The 17243-nt window shown below is 48.1% G+C and overlaps 1 protein-coding gene across 4 annotated transcripts in view; it reads right to left on the bottom strand.

Moving 5' to 3' along the window:
- Window positions 1–11942: 11942 nt before the first annotated feature.
- Window positions 11943–17243, bottom strand: part of LOC147081768 (E3 ubiquitin-protein ligase TRIM7-like) — a 45871-nt gene continuing 40570 nt past the window's right edge. For 3 of the 4 annotated variants that reach the window (XM_085980692.1, XM_085980693.1, XM_085980694.1), the window contains one exon: window positions 11943–13638. In XM_085980692.1, coding sequence (XP_085836818.1) covers window positions 13118–13638 — 521 coding nt within the window. In that variant the 3' untranslated portion in view covers window positions 11943–13117. The remainder of the gene's footprint in view (window positions 13639–17243) is intronic. The other variant, XM_085980695.1, reaches the window with a different exon arrangement.

The following is a 17243-nucleotide window of genomic DNA, read 5'->3' as shown; positions in this document are numbered from 1 at the left end:
GCCAGGTAGATTGGTGAGGATGAGGTCAAGTAGGTTTTTCCCTTGTTATAGTTTTCACACCACCTGTCGCAGGCTCAGACTCGGTCAGCAGTGGTGCTACCAAGCCACTCTTGGACACTGAAGTCCCCCACCCAGAGTACATTCTGTGCCCTTGCTGCGCTCAGTGCTTCTTCCAAGTGGTGTTCAACATGGAGGAGTATAGATTCATCAGCTGAGGGAGGGCGGTAGATGGTAATCAGCAGGAGGTTTCCTTGCCCATGCTTGGCCTGAAGCCATGAGACTTCATGGGGTCCGGAGTCAATGTTGAGGACTGTATATATTATATCCGTGTATAATTGAGACACGGACTGCAGGAGTTGGTTGTAACAGGTCTTTACTGAATGGAGGCAACCTGGAACTACTATGCAAATGTTACTACACAGGCTTATATACAGGGGTGGTCACTATTGGTACTGCAGTATATAGGGGCTGCAGAATATAGTTCCTTCTGCAAAGTACATACACTACAATTCCTCCCCTTTTAGCTAAACAGTACATAACATTCGATTAACAATGAAATAACATATTTACAATTACAGTTGCTAGATACATTAGTTGAAGTTAAGCAATTATAAGTTCAGTCTTTGAGGAGGCTTCCTGATTCTGTCTGGATAATGCCTCTTTGGGGTATCAGGTTCTATTGGCAAAGTTGAGTCGGGATCAATGTCGTTGTTTGGCTCGTCTGCTTCCAATATCACCGATTCAGAGGTAGATGCCATTGGCACCTCGGTTTCATCGCCAGGTGTATCAGATCGTGGTGTGGAGTTGACGTTTCCCAGTGACTCTAGAATCTGGTCAGCATGGCGTCTTACAATGCTCTCTCCAACGTCCACGGTATACATTAGAGGTCCTTGCTGTGTACAGATTGTTCCTGGCTGCCATTTCTCTGTGCGGTAGTCCCGGGCCAAAACTGGTTGACCTATCTTAAAACTCCTGGTCAGCCTTTCATTCATATTCTGAAACTGCCTGTTCTCTACATCTCTTCTGATGTTTGGCTTAACCAAATCCAAGCGGCATCGTAATCTATGATTGAAGAACATCATGGCTGGAGTTTGGTTGGTAACCGCATGTGTCGCATTCCGGTAGGCAAACAAGAAGTTATCCACCTTGTGCTGTAGGGGTATATCTTCATTACACATTGCCTTGATAGCCTTCTTGAATGTTTGAACGAACCTCTCGGCCAATCCATTAGTGGCTGGATGATATGGGGCGGATGTGTAATGCTTAACACCATTGTTCTTTAAGAACCTCCGGAACTCCTCAGACACAAACTGTGGTCCATTGTCGAAGCAAATCTGTTCAGGCAGCCCATTCCTGGCGAATATGGTTCGTAAGACTGTGATAGTTTTTTCTGTGGTGGTTGAGGACATTTTTATTACCTCTGGCCACTTAGAATGTGCATCCACCGCAATTAAAAACATCGAGTCCATAAATGGACCAGCAAAATCAATGTGCACCCTTTGCCATGGAGATGAGGGCCACTCCCATGGATGTGGAGGGGCTTGTGGTGGGGCGTTTTGGACCTTCTGGCATCCTGTAAAGCTCTTGGTCATCTCTTCGATTTCTCTATCGATTCCCGGCCACCACACAAACGCTCTGGCTAAGTTCTTCATTTTTACCCCTCCCAGAAGACCCTCATGAAGCTCATTGAGCACTCTATCCTTCAATTTGGGTGGAATTACTACTCTGGATCCACACATCAAGGTTCCTCTGCACACTGACAGCTGTTCTCTTCTCGGCGAGAATGCTGGCAGCAGTGGTTCGCCATGTGCTGGCCATCCCTTCACCATTAAATCATAGACCCAGGAGAGTGTCGGGTCATTTCGTGTTTCCTTTTCTATGTTCGCATTCGTCACAGGGAGACATTCGACTATGGTCGAGTGGAATATCTCCACTGGATCCACTGCAAGTTCTTCTTCCACCGTCGGCAACGGTAGGCGCGACAATCCATCAGCATTCCCATGCTGTTTAGTTCCTTTGTACTCGATGTCATATTGATGTGCCCCTAGGAAAAGGGGCCACCTCTGTAGCCGTTGTGCTGTCATTATCGGTACGCCCTTCTGAGGGTTGAAAATGGAGAGAAGAGGTTGATGATCAGTAAGTAGAGTAAATTTCTGACCGTGCAGGTAGTGATTGAACTTCTTCACCCCCCACACCAGGCTGAGGGCCTCTCTGTCAATCTGGGCGTAGTTACGCTCGGCTGAAGTTAACGAGCGTGACGCAAAAGCTATCGGCCTCTCTGAACCATCAAGGAATTTACGTGACAGTACCGCCCCAATGCCGTAGGGAGACGCATCACATGCCAGCCTTATCGGTAGTGATGGGTTGTAGTGAGCCAATGCTTCTCTTGAAGTGATTAGGTCCTTACTCTTCCGAAAGGCCCGCTTACATTCATCGCTCCATTTCCATGCTATTCCCATTTGCAGCAGGGCATTCAGTGGGTGCAGAATTGTGGACAAATTCGGCAAAAACTTATGGTAGTAATTCACCAATCCGAGGATTGACCTCAGTTGCGACACATTTTCAGGCGCTGGAGCCTTAACTACCGCTTCAATTTTGTCAGGGGACTTATGTAACCCCTCTTCATCAATCACGTGGCCACAATACGATATCTGTTTCTTAAAAAACTCGCACTTGGGGCGATAGGCCCATAGCCCATGTTCACGTAGTCTAGTGAGCACCTGCTCTAGGTTGGCAAGGTGTTCACTGTCATCTTCACCTGTCACTAGGATGTCGTCCAAGTAACACTAAGTCCCCGGAATTCCTTGCAGGACTTGTTCCATCGCTCTTTGCCATATCGCCGGAGCTGATGCTACTCCGAATACCAGTCGATTATACTGGTAAAGACCTTTGTGAGTGTTTATCGTGAGATACTTCCTAGAGGATTCTTCAACCTCCATCTGCAAATATGCTTGTGCTAGGTCAATTTTTGTAAAACGCTTCCCTCCAGATAGTGAGGCGAAGATATCTTCTATCCTTGGAAGAGGATATTGTACTGTGTGAAGGACTGGGTTCACCGTCACCTTGAAGTCCCCACAGATGCGAACCTTCCTTGGCTCCTCAGACTTATTGTTTAACGTTTTCTTCATGACAGGAACGATGGGTGTCGCCCACTCGCTCCAGTCTACCTTAAATAACACGCCTGCATTCTCCAGATTCTCCAGCTCTGCCTCGACGGCTGGGCGAATTGCATATGGCACCGGTCTTGCTTTGAAAAACTTGGGAATTGCACTCTCTTCTATTTTTATCGAGGCGGTTACGCCTTTAAGAGTTCCCAGTTCTTGTTGAAATACCTCTTTGGCGTTAGCTAAGATTGTTGACAATCGTCCAGGAGTGATGTCGTCATCCTTTTTACCAGCCACCGTCAGTGCCTGAATGGAGTGCCAGTCTAAACTTATCTTTCTGATCCATTCACGTCCCAATAACGGTGGTCCACCATCTTGCAGTATGTACAGATACAATTTCTGTATTTCCTTGCCGTTGTATTCGACAGGCACCCTTATTTTTCCTCTGGGGTATACTTTTTGCCCCGTATACGTCTTCAAGGCAATGGATGTCTCTTTCAAGGGTATGTGTGAGAATAGCCGCTCGTAGTCTCGTCGATTCATGACGGTTAGAGCTGATCCTGTATCCAATTCCATTTTGACTTGGGACCCTGCTATCGTGAAGGTGACCCAAATGGTTCGGTGATCCTCTTTTGCGATTACGTTGTGAAGTTTGAGGCAGCTTAGTCTCTTGTTCCCGGATTCACTATCGCTCATCTGGTCTTCGGAACTACTGTCCGTCATCTTTTGTACTTTCCTGTACGGTTCCTTCGTAGCCTTTTTGTTGTCGTTGGTCTTCTTCCCAGACCTGCAAACTCGTGCAATGTGTCCCATCTTTCCGCATTGCCTGCATATTTTGTCCTTGGACCAGCAGTCCTTCTGGTCATGGGTTGTTCTGCCGCAGCGATAACATTTTGCAAATCCCCGTGTCATTTCGTGGGTGCCGTATTCCTGTGGCTTTTGTTGTATTTCTGCAGCTCCCCTTGCTGCTGCTTCGTACGATACTGCCACGCTGAAAGCCTTATCTAGCATCAGCTCTTTCTCTGAGAGTAACCTCTTCTGGGTTCCTTCACTCAGGAGTCCACAGACAAATTTGTCCCGTAAGGTATCTGCCAGTCCTGCTCCGAACTGGCAGTGCTTTGATAGCTTGCGTAGCTCTGTAAGGTAATCAGCATTGCTCTCATCTTTATGCTGATTTCTCCTGTGGAATTTAAATCTTTCTGCTATCAGCAGCGGTGTAGGATTTAGGTGTTCCTGTAGGATATCAACAATTTCGTTAAACTCTTCGCCTTCAGTTTGGCTGGAGTAATCAGGTCCCGCAATAGGCCGTACGTTCTTGCGCCCATTAGGTTTAGCAGTACTGATGCCTTTATCTCATCGGCTACTTCGTTTGCCTCGCAATATACCTCGACTTTTTCCACATACGTGGTCCAGTCTTCTATTGCATTATCGAAGGCAGTGATATTGCCAGTCTTCGGCATCTTGGAAATCTAAGATGGCGCCTCCCGCGCTTTGCCTTCTTCCCCGCTGGATTAAGATGGCTTTCTGTCTTCTCCGCTGTTGCTGGCATTTTATGCATTGATGGCGACGCCCTATGGTCTTCGCGCACTTCCCCCCGCGCTGCTGCTAATGCCGCTCTCCGCGGTTCCCGTGGCAAACTGCAGCTCCTCGCGGCTTTCTGCACGTTTAATTTTTATTATTTCCCCGTCGTTGGAACAACCCTGCGGGACACTTGCCTCCCTCTTCTCGGGTCTGTACGCTTCCCGGCTTCGTAGCACCGGCCGCGCCCTGTATGCTCCACCCTCTCTCTCTCTCCTCTTCCCGACAACGCTGCTCGGCCCCGTTGCAAAGCCACCCGCTCGAGCTCTAGACCGCCGCAGCCCAGGAAGGATCAGTGCACTACCTGCCACCAGTCCGATTAGCTGAAACACCATCGACAGGATAACCAAGCCCCGCTCTCGACAGCCTCTCCTGCAAATCTTCAACTCCGCTGACTCAGAGGCGGATGCCCACGGTCGACGCTCGTTTCTTCTGTTTCTTTCTTCCTTCTGGCCTCGACCTCTGATAACTTCGCTTCAGGGATGGATCCCCATGAGGTGGTGCAGACTGTAGGTAAGTTCGTATCTGCTCGTCGCCAGTATTATGTCCGTGTATAATTGAGACACGGACTGCAGGAGTTAGTTATAACAGGTCTTTACTGAATGGAGGCAACCTGGAACTACTATGCAAATGTTACTACACAGGCTTATATACAGGGGTGGTCACTACTGGTACTGCAGTATACATGGGCTGCAGAATATAGTTCCTTCTGCAAAGTACATACACTACAGTATACCGCTGTGCCACCACTCCTGGTGGGTCTGACCTCCTGTGATGGAGGATGTTGGGACATTGGCTGAAAGTATGATACTGTGAGGATGACTATGTCAGGCTGTCTGTGCAGCAGCTCTCCCAATTTTTGCACAAGTCCCCGATGTTGGTGAGGAGGACTTTGCAGGGTCGACTTTGCCTTTGCTGTGTTGGTGCCGGGTGGTCTGTACAGTTTCATTCTTATTATTGTGTTTCGTAGCAGTTTGTTACAACTGAGTGGCTTGCTAGGCCATTTAAGAGTCAACCACATTGCTGTGAGTCTGGAGTCACATATAGGCCAGACCAGGTAAGGACGGCAGATTTCCTTCTTTAACGGACATTAGTGAACCACGTGGGTTTTTATAACAATCCGATAGTTCTATTGCTGATACTAGCTTTTTATTCCAGATTTTTTTAATTAACTGAATTTAAATTCCCAGCTGCTGTGGTGGGATTTGAACTAACGTTTCTGGATCATTAGATCCAGGCCTCTGGATTACTAGCCCAGTGACATTACCTGTATGCTACCATTCCCACAGGGAGACTGTAGTGGGAACTGGTCCAAGGCCCAGAGCAGCACAATCCAGGGAAAGGGGCAGAGCCACAGGTTAGTAGGAACCCCATTCAGGGCCAGACAGGGCCGGTTACTGATTGGGGGACATATTAAAGTATAAATTCAGCCCCACCCTGGGCACTGTTCCCGTGGATATCAATGGTCCCCTGTTCTGTTCCTCTCACAGTGAACGGGCAGCAACAAATCAACAAACTCAGCGACAGATTGTAAAGGGCAGATTATTCATCAATTTACAGCTCCGCTCCCTCACACATTACTGCCAGTAATAACCTTTCACCCCAGCGTGCCTTGCCCTACCCATGAGCCCTGTCTATCCAGACTGGGGTGGCACTGAGTAAAGATCTACAAATTGAATAGTGTGGGGAAACATGCTCGGGGGGGGGGGGCAGGGCGACTACCCACTGCGGTTCACAGCCGTGCAGGCAGCAGGTAAAATCTGCCCATGCTGTTCATTGGCTGCAGGCCTGAAGGTGGGGCCTAGTATTGGGAGTCCAGGACACTACTTAAAGGCAGCCAGCACCTCTTAAATGGGAGGTGCACTGTGGCTGCAATTGCTGTTCTACAAGTACCTGAGAAAGAAATGGCTGAAGCAGGGAGAGAGAGGGCCCCAAGGTTCTCTGATGCTGCACTGGAGGCCTTGGTGCAAGCAGTGAACATGAAGAGGGCCATCCTTCCCACCCCCCAGCTCCCCACGACTGGCAGGATGCCATCCAGGCAGCTGATGAGGCAGTGGGAGGAGAAGGGACATCCTTTAACCCCTGGGGGCAGGAAGCCCCCCTGGTACCTGAGGCAGAGGCAGTGGGAGGAGATTGCTCACAAAGTCAATGCTAGGTGTATTGTTCCCAGAACGTGGAAGGAGTTCAATGATTTGACTAGAATCATCAAGGTAAGAGCACTGAAGTACTTTCTCATCACAGCTGCACCACTCACAGACCATGAATGACAACACTCACAGCACTCACTACACTCCCCTCCCCCACTACCCTGCACGGTGCTGCAATCACTGCACCACACTTCACTCAACATCCTTCTCCTCATCCTCACACGCTCAGCACGATTACAAACTTCACTTACCCACAACTCACATCTCACACACACACGGTCAGCTTTTCCACCATGACAGCCACATTCTCCAAACACCTCACAAGACTCTCACTGACACACTTCCCTCTTTATTGCAGGAGAACTATTAGTCGAACGTCTGTTGTGGGGAGGTTATTACAAACTGTTATTAGGGACAGAGTGACTGTCGGATTTTTTAATTTACTCTCTGAGTACTGAGTGCGGTTTAAACAGAGTTCTGCTAGTTGGGTGAGTCAGGGATTCTTAACTGTTTGCTAAAATCAAACTTTTGTTTGCTTTACTTTTACTGTTACTGTTTAAAATCTGCATTTCCCAGCTTTAAGCAGGGTTATAAAGGGATATACAAGGCCTACAATTCAGAGGAGCTGAAGGCAGTTAATTAGGGGAACTAGATTAAACTGGTTCTCCTGTAGCAGGGCAGGGCCCAGCAAGCTCCTTGGTTTCAAGGCCTATAAAAGCAGGCTTTGAAGTGTGATTTTGCACTGTGTGCGGTTTGAACAGAGTGCTGCAAGTTGGGTGAGTCAGGGAGTTAGGTGAGGAGTGGAAGGAGGAGCTCCCTTGCTTCGCCTTTGTTTTTCCTAACTTTTCACCCTGTAGGAATTGGTTCTTACTCTACACCAATGAAAGAGTCTGAGAGCGGGACCAGTCAAACAACAACAACTGCGAAACCGCTAAAGTGACGTCACAACCAAGGAAGGAGCTGATTGGTAGGTAGGACCTGGTGAGTATTTCTACAGCCCAGTCGTTAATTGCAAAGTAATGTCTCTAGTTTAGAGCAAGTAATGTTTAAAGGGAAGTGACGTCCCTCATGTAATTAATATTATTTAATTTAAAGGGAGTAAATTAAGGGTAGGACATGGCAGGGCAGCTCGGCTGCGTGGAGTGCTCCTCCTGTGCTGTGTGAGAAGTCAGGGACACTTTTGGTGTCCAGGGCGAACACATACAGGAAGTGTCTCCAGCTGCAGCTACTCAAAATCCGCGTTTCAGAGCTGGTGCTGCGGCTAGAGTCACTGCGGAGCATCCGCAAAGCTGAGGTCTTCATGGATAGCATGTTTAATGAGGTGGTCACACTGCAGGTAAAGACTGCTCAAGCAGAAAGGGAAGGGGTGACCGCCAGACAGAGTAAAAGAACTGGGAAGGTAGTGCAGGAGTCCCCTGGATCCATCTCCCTTTTGTGGGTAGATTTTCCATTTTGGATACTGCTGGGGGAGATGGTTTCTCAGGGGAATGCAGCAAGAGCCAAGTCTGTGGCACTACGAGTGGCTCAGCTGCACAGGAGGGGAGGAAAGAGTGGGAGAGCTATAGTGATAGGGGATTCTATCGTAAGGGGAACAGATAGACGTTTCTATGGCCGCAGACATAACTCCAGGATGGTATATTGCCTCCCTGGTGCCAGGGTCAAGGATGTCCCTGAACGGCTGCAGGGCATTCTGAAGGGGGAGGGCGAACAGTCAGAGGTCATGGTTCACATTGGTACCAACGACATGGGTAGAAAGAGGGATGAGGTCCTGCAACAAGAATTTAGGGAGCTAGGTAGCAGATTAAAAAGCAGGACCTCAAAGGTTGTAAACTCTGGATTACTCCCGGTGCCACGTGCTATTGAGTATAGGAATAGGAGGATAGAGCAGATGAATGCATAGCTAAAGCGTTGGTGCAGGAGGGAGGGCTTTAGTTTCCTGAATCACTGGGTCTGCTTCTGGGAAAGGTGGGACCTGTGCAAGTCGGACAGGTAGCACCTGAACTAGAATGGTACCAACATCCTGGCGGGGAGGTTTGCTAGTACTTTTGGGGGGGGTTGTTAAACTAACTTGGCAGGGGGATGGGATACGGAGTGGAGCTATAGTAGAGGGTGATGCACAGCCAAATATAGAGGAAAAAACAAGTCAGCCTGGAAGGCAGAGCAAATATGTAATGGCACAAGGGAGTATGGCAAGGCTGGATGGCATTTATTTTAATGCAAGGCGTCTTGCGAATAAGGCAGATGAATTGAAGGTGTTGATGAACACATGGAAGTATGATATTGTTGCTATCACAGGGACATGGTTGAGGGAGGGGCAGGACTGGCAGCTCAATATTCCGAGGTATAGAATCTTCAGCCGAGACAGAGGGGGGTGTAAAAGAGGAGGGGTTGTCGCAATATTAATCAAGGAGTCAATTACAGCTGTAAGGAGGGATGGTATCTTAGCAGGTTCCTCTAATGAGGACATATGGGTAGAACCTAAAAACAAAAAGGGGGCAAGCACATTGCTGGGAGTGTACTATAGGCCGCCAAACAGTCAGGGGTAGATAGAGGAGCAGATATGTAGGCAAATCTCAAAGAAGTGCAGAAATAATAGGGTAGTAATAGTAGGGGATTTCAACTTCCCCAATATTAACTGGGATAATCAGAGTGTGAAAGGCTTAGAGGGTGCAGAATTCTTAAAGTGCATCCAGGCGAGCTTTTTGAGCCAGCATGTAGAAAGTCCTACAAGGGAGGAGGCAGTACTGGACCTAATTCTAGGGAATGTAGCCGGGCAAGTGGTAGAAGAGTCAGTAGGAGAGCATTTTGGTGACAGTGATCTTAATTCGGTGAGATTTAAGGTAGTCATGGAAAAGGACAAAGAAGGACCGGAAATAAAGGTTCTAAATTGGGGGAAGGCCATTTTAATATGATAAGGCAGGATCTGGCCAAAGTGGACTGGGATCAGCTACTTGTAAGAAAATCCACACCAGAGCAGTGGGAGTCTTTCAGAAAGGAAATAGAGAGAGTACAACGCAAACATGTTCTCGCAAAGGTCAAGGGTGGGTCCAACAAACCCAGGGAACCTAGATGTCAAGGGATATACAAGAATGGATTAGGAAAAAAAGGGAGGCTTTTTGCAGATACAAAGGACTAAAAAGAGTGGAAGCCCTAGAGGAGTATAGAACGTCCAGGGGGGTACTTAAAAAATAAATTAGGAGAGCGAAGAGGGGAATGAAAAAACACTGGTGGGCAAAATAAGGGAAAATCCCAAGATATTTTATAAGTATGCTAAGAGCAAGAGGATAACCAGGGAAAGAGTAGGGCCCATTAGGGACCAAAGTGGCAATCTGTGTGTAGAGTCGGAAGATGTAGGTGAAGTTTTAAATGAATATTTTGCATCTGTGGTCACTATGGAGAAGGACGATGTAGGTATAGAAATCAGGTTAGGGGATTGTGATATACTTGAACAAATTAGTATTGAGAGGGAGGATGTACTAGCAGTTATAGTGGGCTTAATAGTGGATAAATCCCCAGCCCCTGACGAGATGTATCCCAAGCTGCTGTGTGAGGCAAGGGAGGAGATTGCAGGGGCTCTGACACAAATTTTCAGAACCTCTCTGGCCACAGGGGAGGTACCAGAGGACTGGAGGACAGCTAACGTAGTACCATCATTCAAGAAGTGTAGTAGGGATAAACCAGGGAATTACAGGCCAGTGAGCCTATCATCAGTGGTCGGGAATTATTGGAAAAAATTCTGAGGGACAGAATTTGTCTCCACTTGGAGAGGCAAGGATTAATCAAGGATAGTCAGCATGGCTTTGTCAGCGGGAGATCAAGTCTAACCATTTTGATTGAATTTTTTGAGGGGTGACTCGGTGCATGGATGAGGGTAGTGCAGTTGATGTAGTCTACATGGACTTCAGTAAGGCTTTTGACAAAGTCCCACATGGGAGACTGGTCAAGAAGGTAAGAGCCCATGGGATCCAGGGCAATTCGGCACATTGGATCCAAAATTGGCTTAGTGGCAGGAGGCAGAGAGTGATGGTCGAAGGTTGTTTTGGTGACTGGAAGCCTGTGTCCAGTGGTTTACCGCAGAGATCGGTGTTGGGTCCTTTGCTGTTTGCAGTGTACATTAATCATTTAGATACGAATGTAGGAGGTATGATCAGTAAGTTCGCAGATGACACAAAATTGGTGGAGTGGTAAATAACGAGGAGGGAAGCCTCAGGCTACAGGATGTTACAGACGAGTTGGTCAGATGGGCAGAACAGTGGCAAATGGAATTTAACCCGGAAAAGTGTGAGGTGATGCATTTTGGGAGGACTAACAAGGCAAGGGAATACACAATGAATGGTAGGATCCTAGGAAGGACAGAGGATCAGAGGGACCTTGGTGTGCATGTACATAGATCCCTGAAGGCAGCAGGACAGGTAGATAAGGTGGTTAAAAAGGCATATGGGATACTTGCCTTCATTAGCCGAGGCATAGAATATAAGAGCAGGGAGGTTATGATGGAGCTGTACAAAATGCTAGTTAGGCCACAGCTGGAATACTGTGTGCAGTTCTGGTCGCCACACGATAGGAGGGATGTGATTGCATTGGAGAGGGTGCAGAGGAGATTCACCAGGATGTTACCTGGGCTGGAGCGCTTCAGCTATGAAGAGAGACTGGACAAGCTGGGATTGTTTTCCTTAGAGCAGAGAAGGCTGAGGGGGGACCTGATTGAGGTGTACAAAATTATGAGGGGCATAGATAGGGTAGATAGAAAGGAACTTTTCCCCTTAGTAGAGGAGTCAATAACCAGGGGGCAGAGTTTCACGGTAAGGGGCAGCAGGTTTATAGGGGATTTGAGGAAAAACTTTTTCACCCAGACGGTGGTTGGAATCTAGAACTCACTGCCTGAAAGGGTGGTAGAGGTAGGAACCCTCACAACATTCAAGAAGCATTTAGATGAGCACATGAAATGTCACAGCATACAATGCTACGGACCAAGTGCTGGAAAATTGGTTTAGAATAGACAGGGCTTGATGGCCGGCGCGGACACGATGGGCCGAAGGGCCTCATTCTGTGCTGTATGACTCTATGACTCTTTACTGTTTAATCAGTGGTAAGATCAACAAGGCTTTAAACATTTCTAACTAATTGCTTTTATTAACGTTAAAATACAAGTAGTTTTACAGATAGAGATTCATACAAGCTTTAAGTCAGTAGTAGAACTCAACTCAGAATGGTCAATTCTTCTGCTTCGGGAGACTGAGAGGTTAATTCTCCATCGGCATCCTGTGTGGTGATCTTCTGGTCTGTCTCATGGACTGTCTCCTTCCATCTTACTAAAATGGCTGGTTTATACCCTTCTTGCTGGTAAAATCACACAGTTGGTACTTTTCCACTCTCTCTCTTTCCCACGGTTTAAAACAAGTTGATACGACAGCATCTGATGTTTACAGCAGTTTCTCACAGCCCATCAAGGCCACGCGGCTCTGACCTTTAACCTTCTGGACAGTCTGCTGAATAAGACTTTCCCAATGTGGCCAACCTTCCCAGCATACCCCTCAACAGGCAGCTTAACAATTCCTTGGTTGAATTCATACTGTTAAACAAACTCAGCTCCTTTAACAGGAAATTAATAACTGGGATTTAGAATTCCAAGATCCATCAGTCCTCCCTCAGTGAGTGTGAGAGATCAAACAACTCCCTTTAAATCATTCATGGAATCTGAATTATGCTCACCACAATCGGGCCCCGCCCACAGCATCACCAGGGGGAGGGGCCTGAGAACACAGCCCACAGCATCACCAGGGGGAGGGGCCTGGGAGAGCCACACCCACAGCATCACCAGGAGGCAGGGCCTGAGAGAGCCCCGCCCACAGCATCACCAGGGGGCAGACAAGAAAGTGACATCATCAGTGCCCCCAGCCCAGAAGTGACATCTTCAATGTGCCAAAACAGGAAGTGACAGCATCATTGACCCCCAGGCAGGAAGAAACATCACAAACCCGTTTATGAGGACCCGCCCAAAACCGGAAGTGACATCAAACGATTCCCGGAGCCGGAAGTGATGTCGCCGAGTCTCAGTTATGGGGCTTAATTTACCAGGGGGAGGGGTCTGAGAGCCCCGCCCACAGCATCACCAGGGTGCAGACCAGTAAGTGACATCATCATTGACCCCAGCCAGGAAATGACATCATCAGTGCCCCAGCCAGGAAGTGACATCACAAACCCGGTTCAGATGCCCCACCCAAACCGGAAGTGACGTCACCCGATTCCCGGAGCCGGAAGGATGTCGCCGAGTCTCAGTTATCGGGATTAATTTAACAGTTTCAGGGATTTGTCCCAACAACAAAATGCTGGAAACACGGGTTCAGTGAATGTGGTTTGAAATGTGTGTAAATGTGTCAGTGAGTCAGTGACCTGGTGAAATGACACAGTCCCGGCCTCGCAGTCCAACTGAACTCGGATCCTGATCCCAGACCCGAACCGTCCGAGGTTAGTGACCTGGGAATTGTGCCGGGCCCAGAGAGAACCAGAAACAGAATATAAACCCCAGGATTTACTGTTCTCCCCAATGAGAGAGTTTACCCCCGCCCTCTCGACGCTCCCACACACAATCCCGATTCTCCAGCTATTCCCATCAGTCTCCACATCCCAGGAATGGGATCCTGAGGAGAAGCTCTGGGAGCAGAGGACTTGGGGCCGGTCTTTAAACCTCTCTGGGTGAGGTGGGTAGGGCTGTTCCTGTTCAGTCCATGTCACTGATCTCAGATCATCAGACAGAACCAAGTTCCAGTTTGCTGTCTTTGGATCCAGGCTCATCGGTGAGCTTTGCCCTAGAGAGGAGAGAAGAGATTGGTCAGACAGGGTTATTCCACTCAGATCAATGATTGACAGCTGCTGGGTAGGAGTGTCAGTATTTCCCAGACAGTGTCAGCCCCATATTACCGGTTAGAATGGATTCTTCCCATGTTAAATCAATGGCCTTCAATCAGAATCCCTGTTCACTAGCAGTGTGTGGGCCCCAGTGCTGTACACTCAGGCCAAACACTGCAGTGAGACACACAGTAGCAATTAGTTTAATCACACAAGCCCCTGACACTGTGCACACGTTCTCCCAGACACAATGGAGGAGATTCACCGGCACACAACACATCCCACAGCCTCACAGTTACAGCCCCACAATCTCAGCGCTGGCTGTACTGGGAACGCACAGCTCACAGGAGTGTGCCTGGGGCTCACTCCCTCCTGTTACTGTTTATCCTGACTACAGGAATGTTCCTGGGCTCCCTCCCTAATGTTACTGTTCATCCAGAATACAGGAGTGTGCTCTGGGCTCTCTCCCTCCTGTTACTGTCCATCCTGAATACAGGAGTGTGCCCTGGGCTCTCTCCCTCCTGTTACTGTCCCAGCCTGAATACAGGAGTGTGCCCGGGGCTCTCTCCCTCCTGTTACTGTTCATCCTGAATACAGGAGTGTGCCCTGGGCTCTCTCCCTCCTGTTACTGTCCCATCCTGAATACAGGGGTGTGCTCTGGGCTCTCTCCCTCCTGTTACTGTCCCATCCTGAATACAGGAGTGTGCCCGGGGCTCTCTCCCTCCTGTTACTGTTCATCCTGAATACAGGAGTGTGCTCTGGGCTCTCTCCCTCCTGTTACTGTCCCATCCTGAATACAGGAGTGTGCTCTGGGCTCTCTCCCTCCTGTTACTGTCCCATCCTCTATACAGGAGTGTGCCTGGGCTCTCTCCCTCCTGTTACTGTCCCATCCTGAATATAGGAGTGTGCCCTGGGCTCTCTCCCTCCTGTTACTGTTCATCCTGAATATAGGAGTGTGCTCTGGGCTCTCTCCCTCCTGTTACTGTTCATCCTGAATATAGGAGTGTGCCCTGGGCTCTCTCCCTCCTGTTACTGTTCATCCAGAATACAGGAGTGTGTCCGGGGCTCTCTCCCTCCTGTTACTGTTCATCCTGAATACAGGAGTGTGCCCTGGGCTCTCTCCCTCCTGTTACTGTCCCATCCTCTATACAGGAGTGTGCTCTGGGCTCTCTCCCTCCTGTTACTGTCCCATCCTGAATACAGGAGTGTGCTCTGGGCTCTCTCCCTCCTGTTACTGTCCCATCCTCTATACAGGAGTGTGCCCTGGGCTCTCTCCCTCCTGTTACTGTCCCATCCTCTATACAGGAGTGTGCCCTGGGCTCTCTCCCTCCTGTTAGTGTCTTATCCTGAACACAGGTGTGTTGCCCTGGGCTCTCTCCCTCCTGTTACTGTTCATCCTGAATTCAGCTTTATTAAAGCCTCCACCATTTTACACACAGCAGTGAGGATTCAGTTGTGAATTGAGATGAATCTGAGGACCCTTCTGTACATTAAACTGTTGCTCCCTGTTCACTCTGAATTCACCAACACCCCCTCGGCCCCAGGTTCTGAGACTCTGTGAGGAGGGAACAGGTGCAGGAACTTGACCCTCAAATCCCTCACACTGAACCCTGACTGACGAAACAACACAGAAAGACAAAGGGTTAAATAGAAATTTAAAACTGTCAGAGTGATCCCCGTTTCAGATTCTAAACACACATTGGGATACTCCCTCTCTCCCCCTGATCCCAGTCGACTGTTTGATGGCGCTCTGTGGGACAGGGGCTGCCCCAGAGGAGCTGTGTGGGGGGAGGAGTTACGTTCAATGGGCCCCTGTATTCGGTGGAAGCTGGCACTGTAAACAAAGCAGACGGTGATTGGGAATTGTGACACAGCGAGGTCCCGACTCCTTCATATTACTCGATGGGGGGGTTATATATTCCATACTTAGCTATTCTGACATTACAACTGTGACTACACCTCAAAAATAGAACTTCATTGGCTGTAAAGCACTTTGGGACCTCCTGAGGTTGTGAAAGGCGCTATATAAATGCAAGACTTCCTTTTTTTTACTTTACTCTTTAATAATACTGACGGCCCTGTGATGAACGGTGCCCCTTTAAGAGACACTCTGATTAAACATAAGAACATAAGAATTTGGAGCAGGACTAGCCCCTACGGGCCTTCGAGCCTGCTCCGCCATTCAATAAGATCATTGCTGAACTTCGATCTCAACTCTACTTTCCCGCCCGGTCCCCAGACCCCTTGATTCCCCTGGAGTCCAAAAATCTATCGATCTCAGCCTTGAATATACTCAACGACTCAGCATCCACAGCCATTTGGGGTCGAGAATTCCAAAGATTCACAACACTGAGTGTCGAAATTCCTCCTCATCTCAGACTTAAATCCTGAGATTATGCCCCCTAGTTCTAGACTCTCCAGCCAGGGGAAACAACCTCTCCTATATGTTTCAATGAGATCCCCTTTCATTCCTCTAAACTCCAGAGAGAATAGGCCCAATCTACTCAATCCCTCCTCTCATCCCAGGGATCAATCGAGTGAACATTCGTTGCACCTCCTCTAAGACATGTATGTCCTTTCTCAGATAAGGACAACAAAACTGTGCACAGTACTCCCGGTGTGGTCTCACCAAAGCCCCATACAATTGTAGGAAGACTTCCTGACTCTTGTACTTCAACCCACTTGTAATAAAGGCCAACATGCCATTTGCCTTCCTAATTGCTTGCTGTATCTGCATGCTAACTTTCTGTTTTCCCTGTACGAGGACACCTAAATCTCTCTGATCACCAACATTTAATTGTTTCTCACCTGTTAAAAAATATTCTGTTTTTCTATTCTTCCTACCAAAGTGAATAACCTCACATTTCCTCACATTATACTCCATCTGCCACCTTATTGCCCACTCATTTAACCTGTCTCTATCCCTTTGCAGGCACTTTGTGTCCTCCTCACAGCTTACTTTCCCACCTAGCTTTGTATCATCAGCAAACTTGGATACATTGCACTCGGTCCCTTCATCCAAGTCGTTAAAATAGATTGTAAATAGCTGAGGCCCAAGCAATGATCCTTGTGGCACCCCACTAGTTATAACATGCCAACTGGAAAATGACCCGTTTATCCCTACACTCTGTTTTCTGTCCTTTAACCAATCGTCTATCCATCCTAATAAATTGCCCCCAACCCCATGAGCCCTTATCTTGTGTAGTAAAATTCTATGTGGCAACTTATCGAATGTCTTTTGGAAATCCAAATATACTACATCCACTGGTTCCCCTTTATCTACCCAGCTAGTTGCATCCTCATAAAACACTAATACATTTGTTAACCATGATTTCCCTTTCATAAAACCATGTTGACTCTGCCTAATCATACTATGACTTTCTAAGTGCCCCATTATCACTTCCTTAATAATAGATACCAGCATTTTCCCGATGACTGATGTCAGACTAACTGGCCTGTATTTCCCTGTTTTCTCTCTCCCTCCTTTCTTGAATAGCGGGGTTACATTTGCTACCTTCCAATCTGCTGGGACCGTTCTAGAATCTAGGGAATTTTGGACGATCAC

Source organism: Somniosus microcephalus, unplaced genomic scaffold (genome assembly GCF_052327205.1).
Source record: "Somniosus microcephalus isolate GS21.2 unplaced genomic scaffold, FLI_Smic_1.0 scaffold432, whole genome shotgun sequence".
Taxonomy (NCBI): domain Eukaryota; kingdom Metazoa; phylum Chordata; class Chondrichthyes; order Squaliformes; family Somniosidae; genus Somniosus; species Somniosus microcephalus.
Note: the sequence above shows the minus strand (reverse complement) of the source record. Positions and strands in the feature narration are given on the sequence as shown.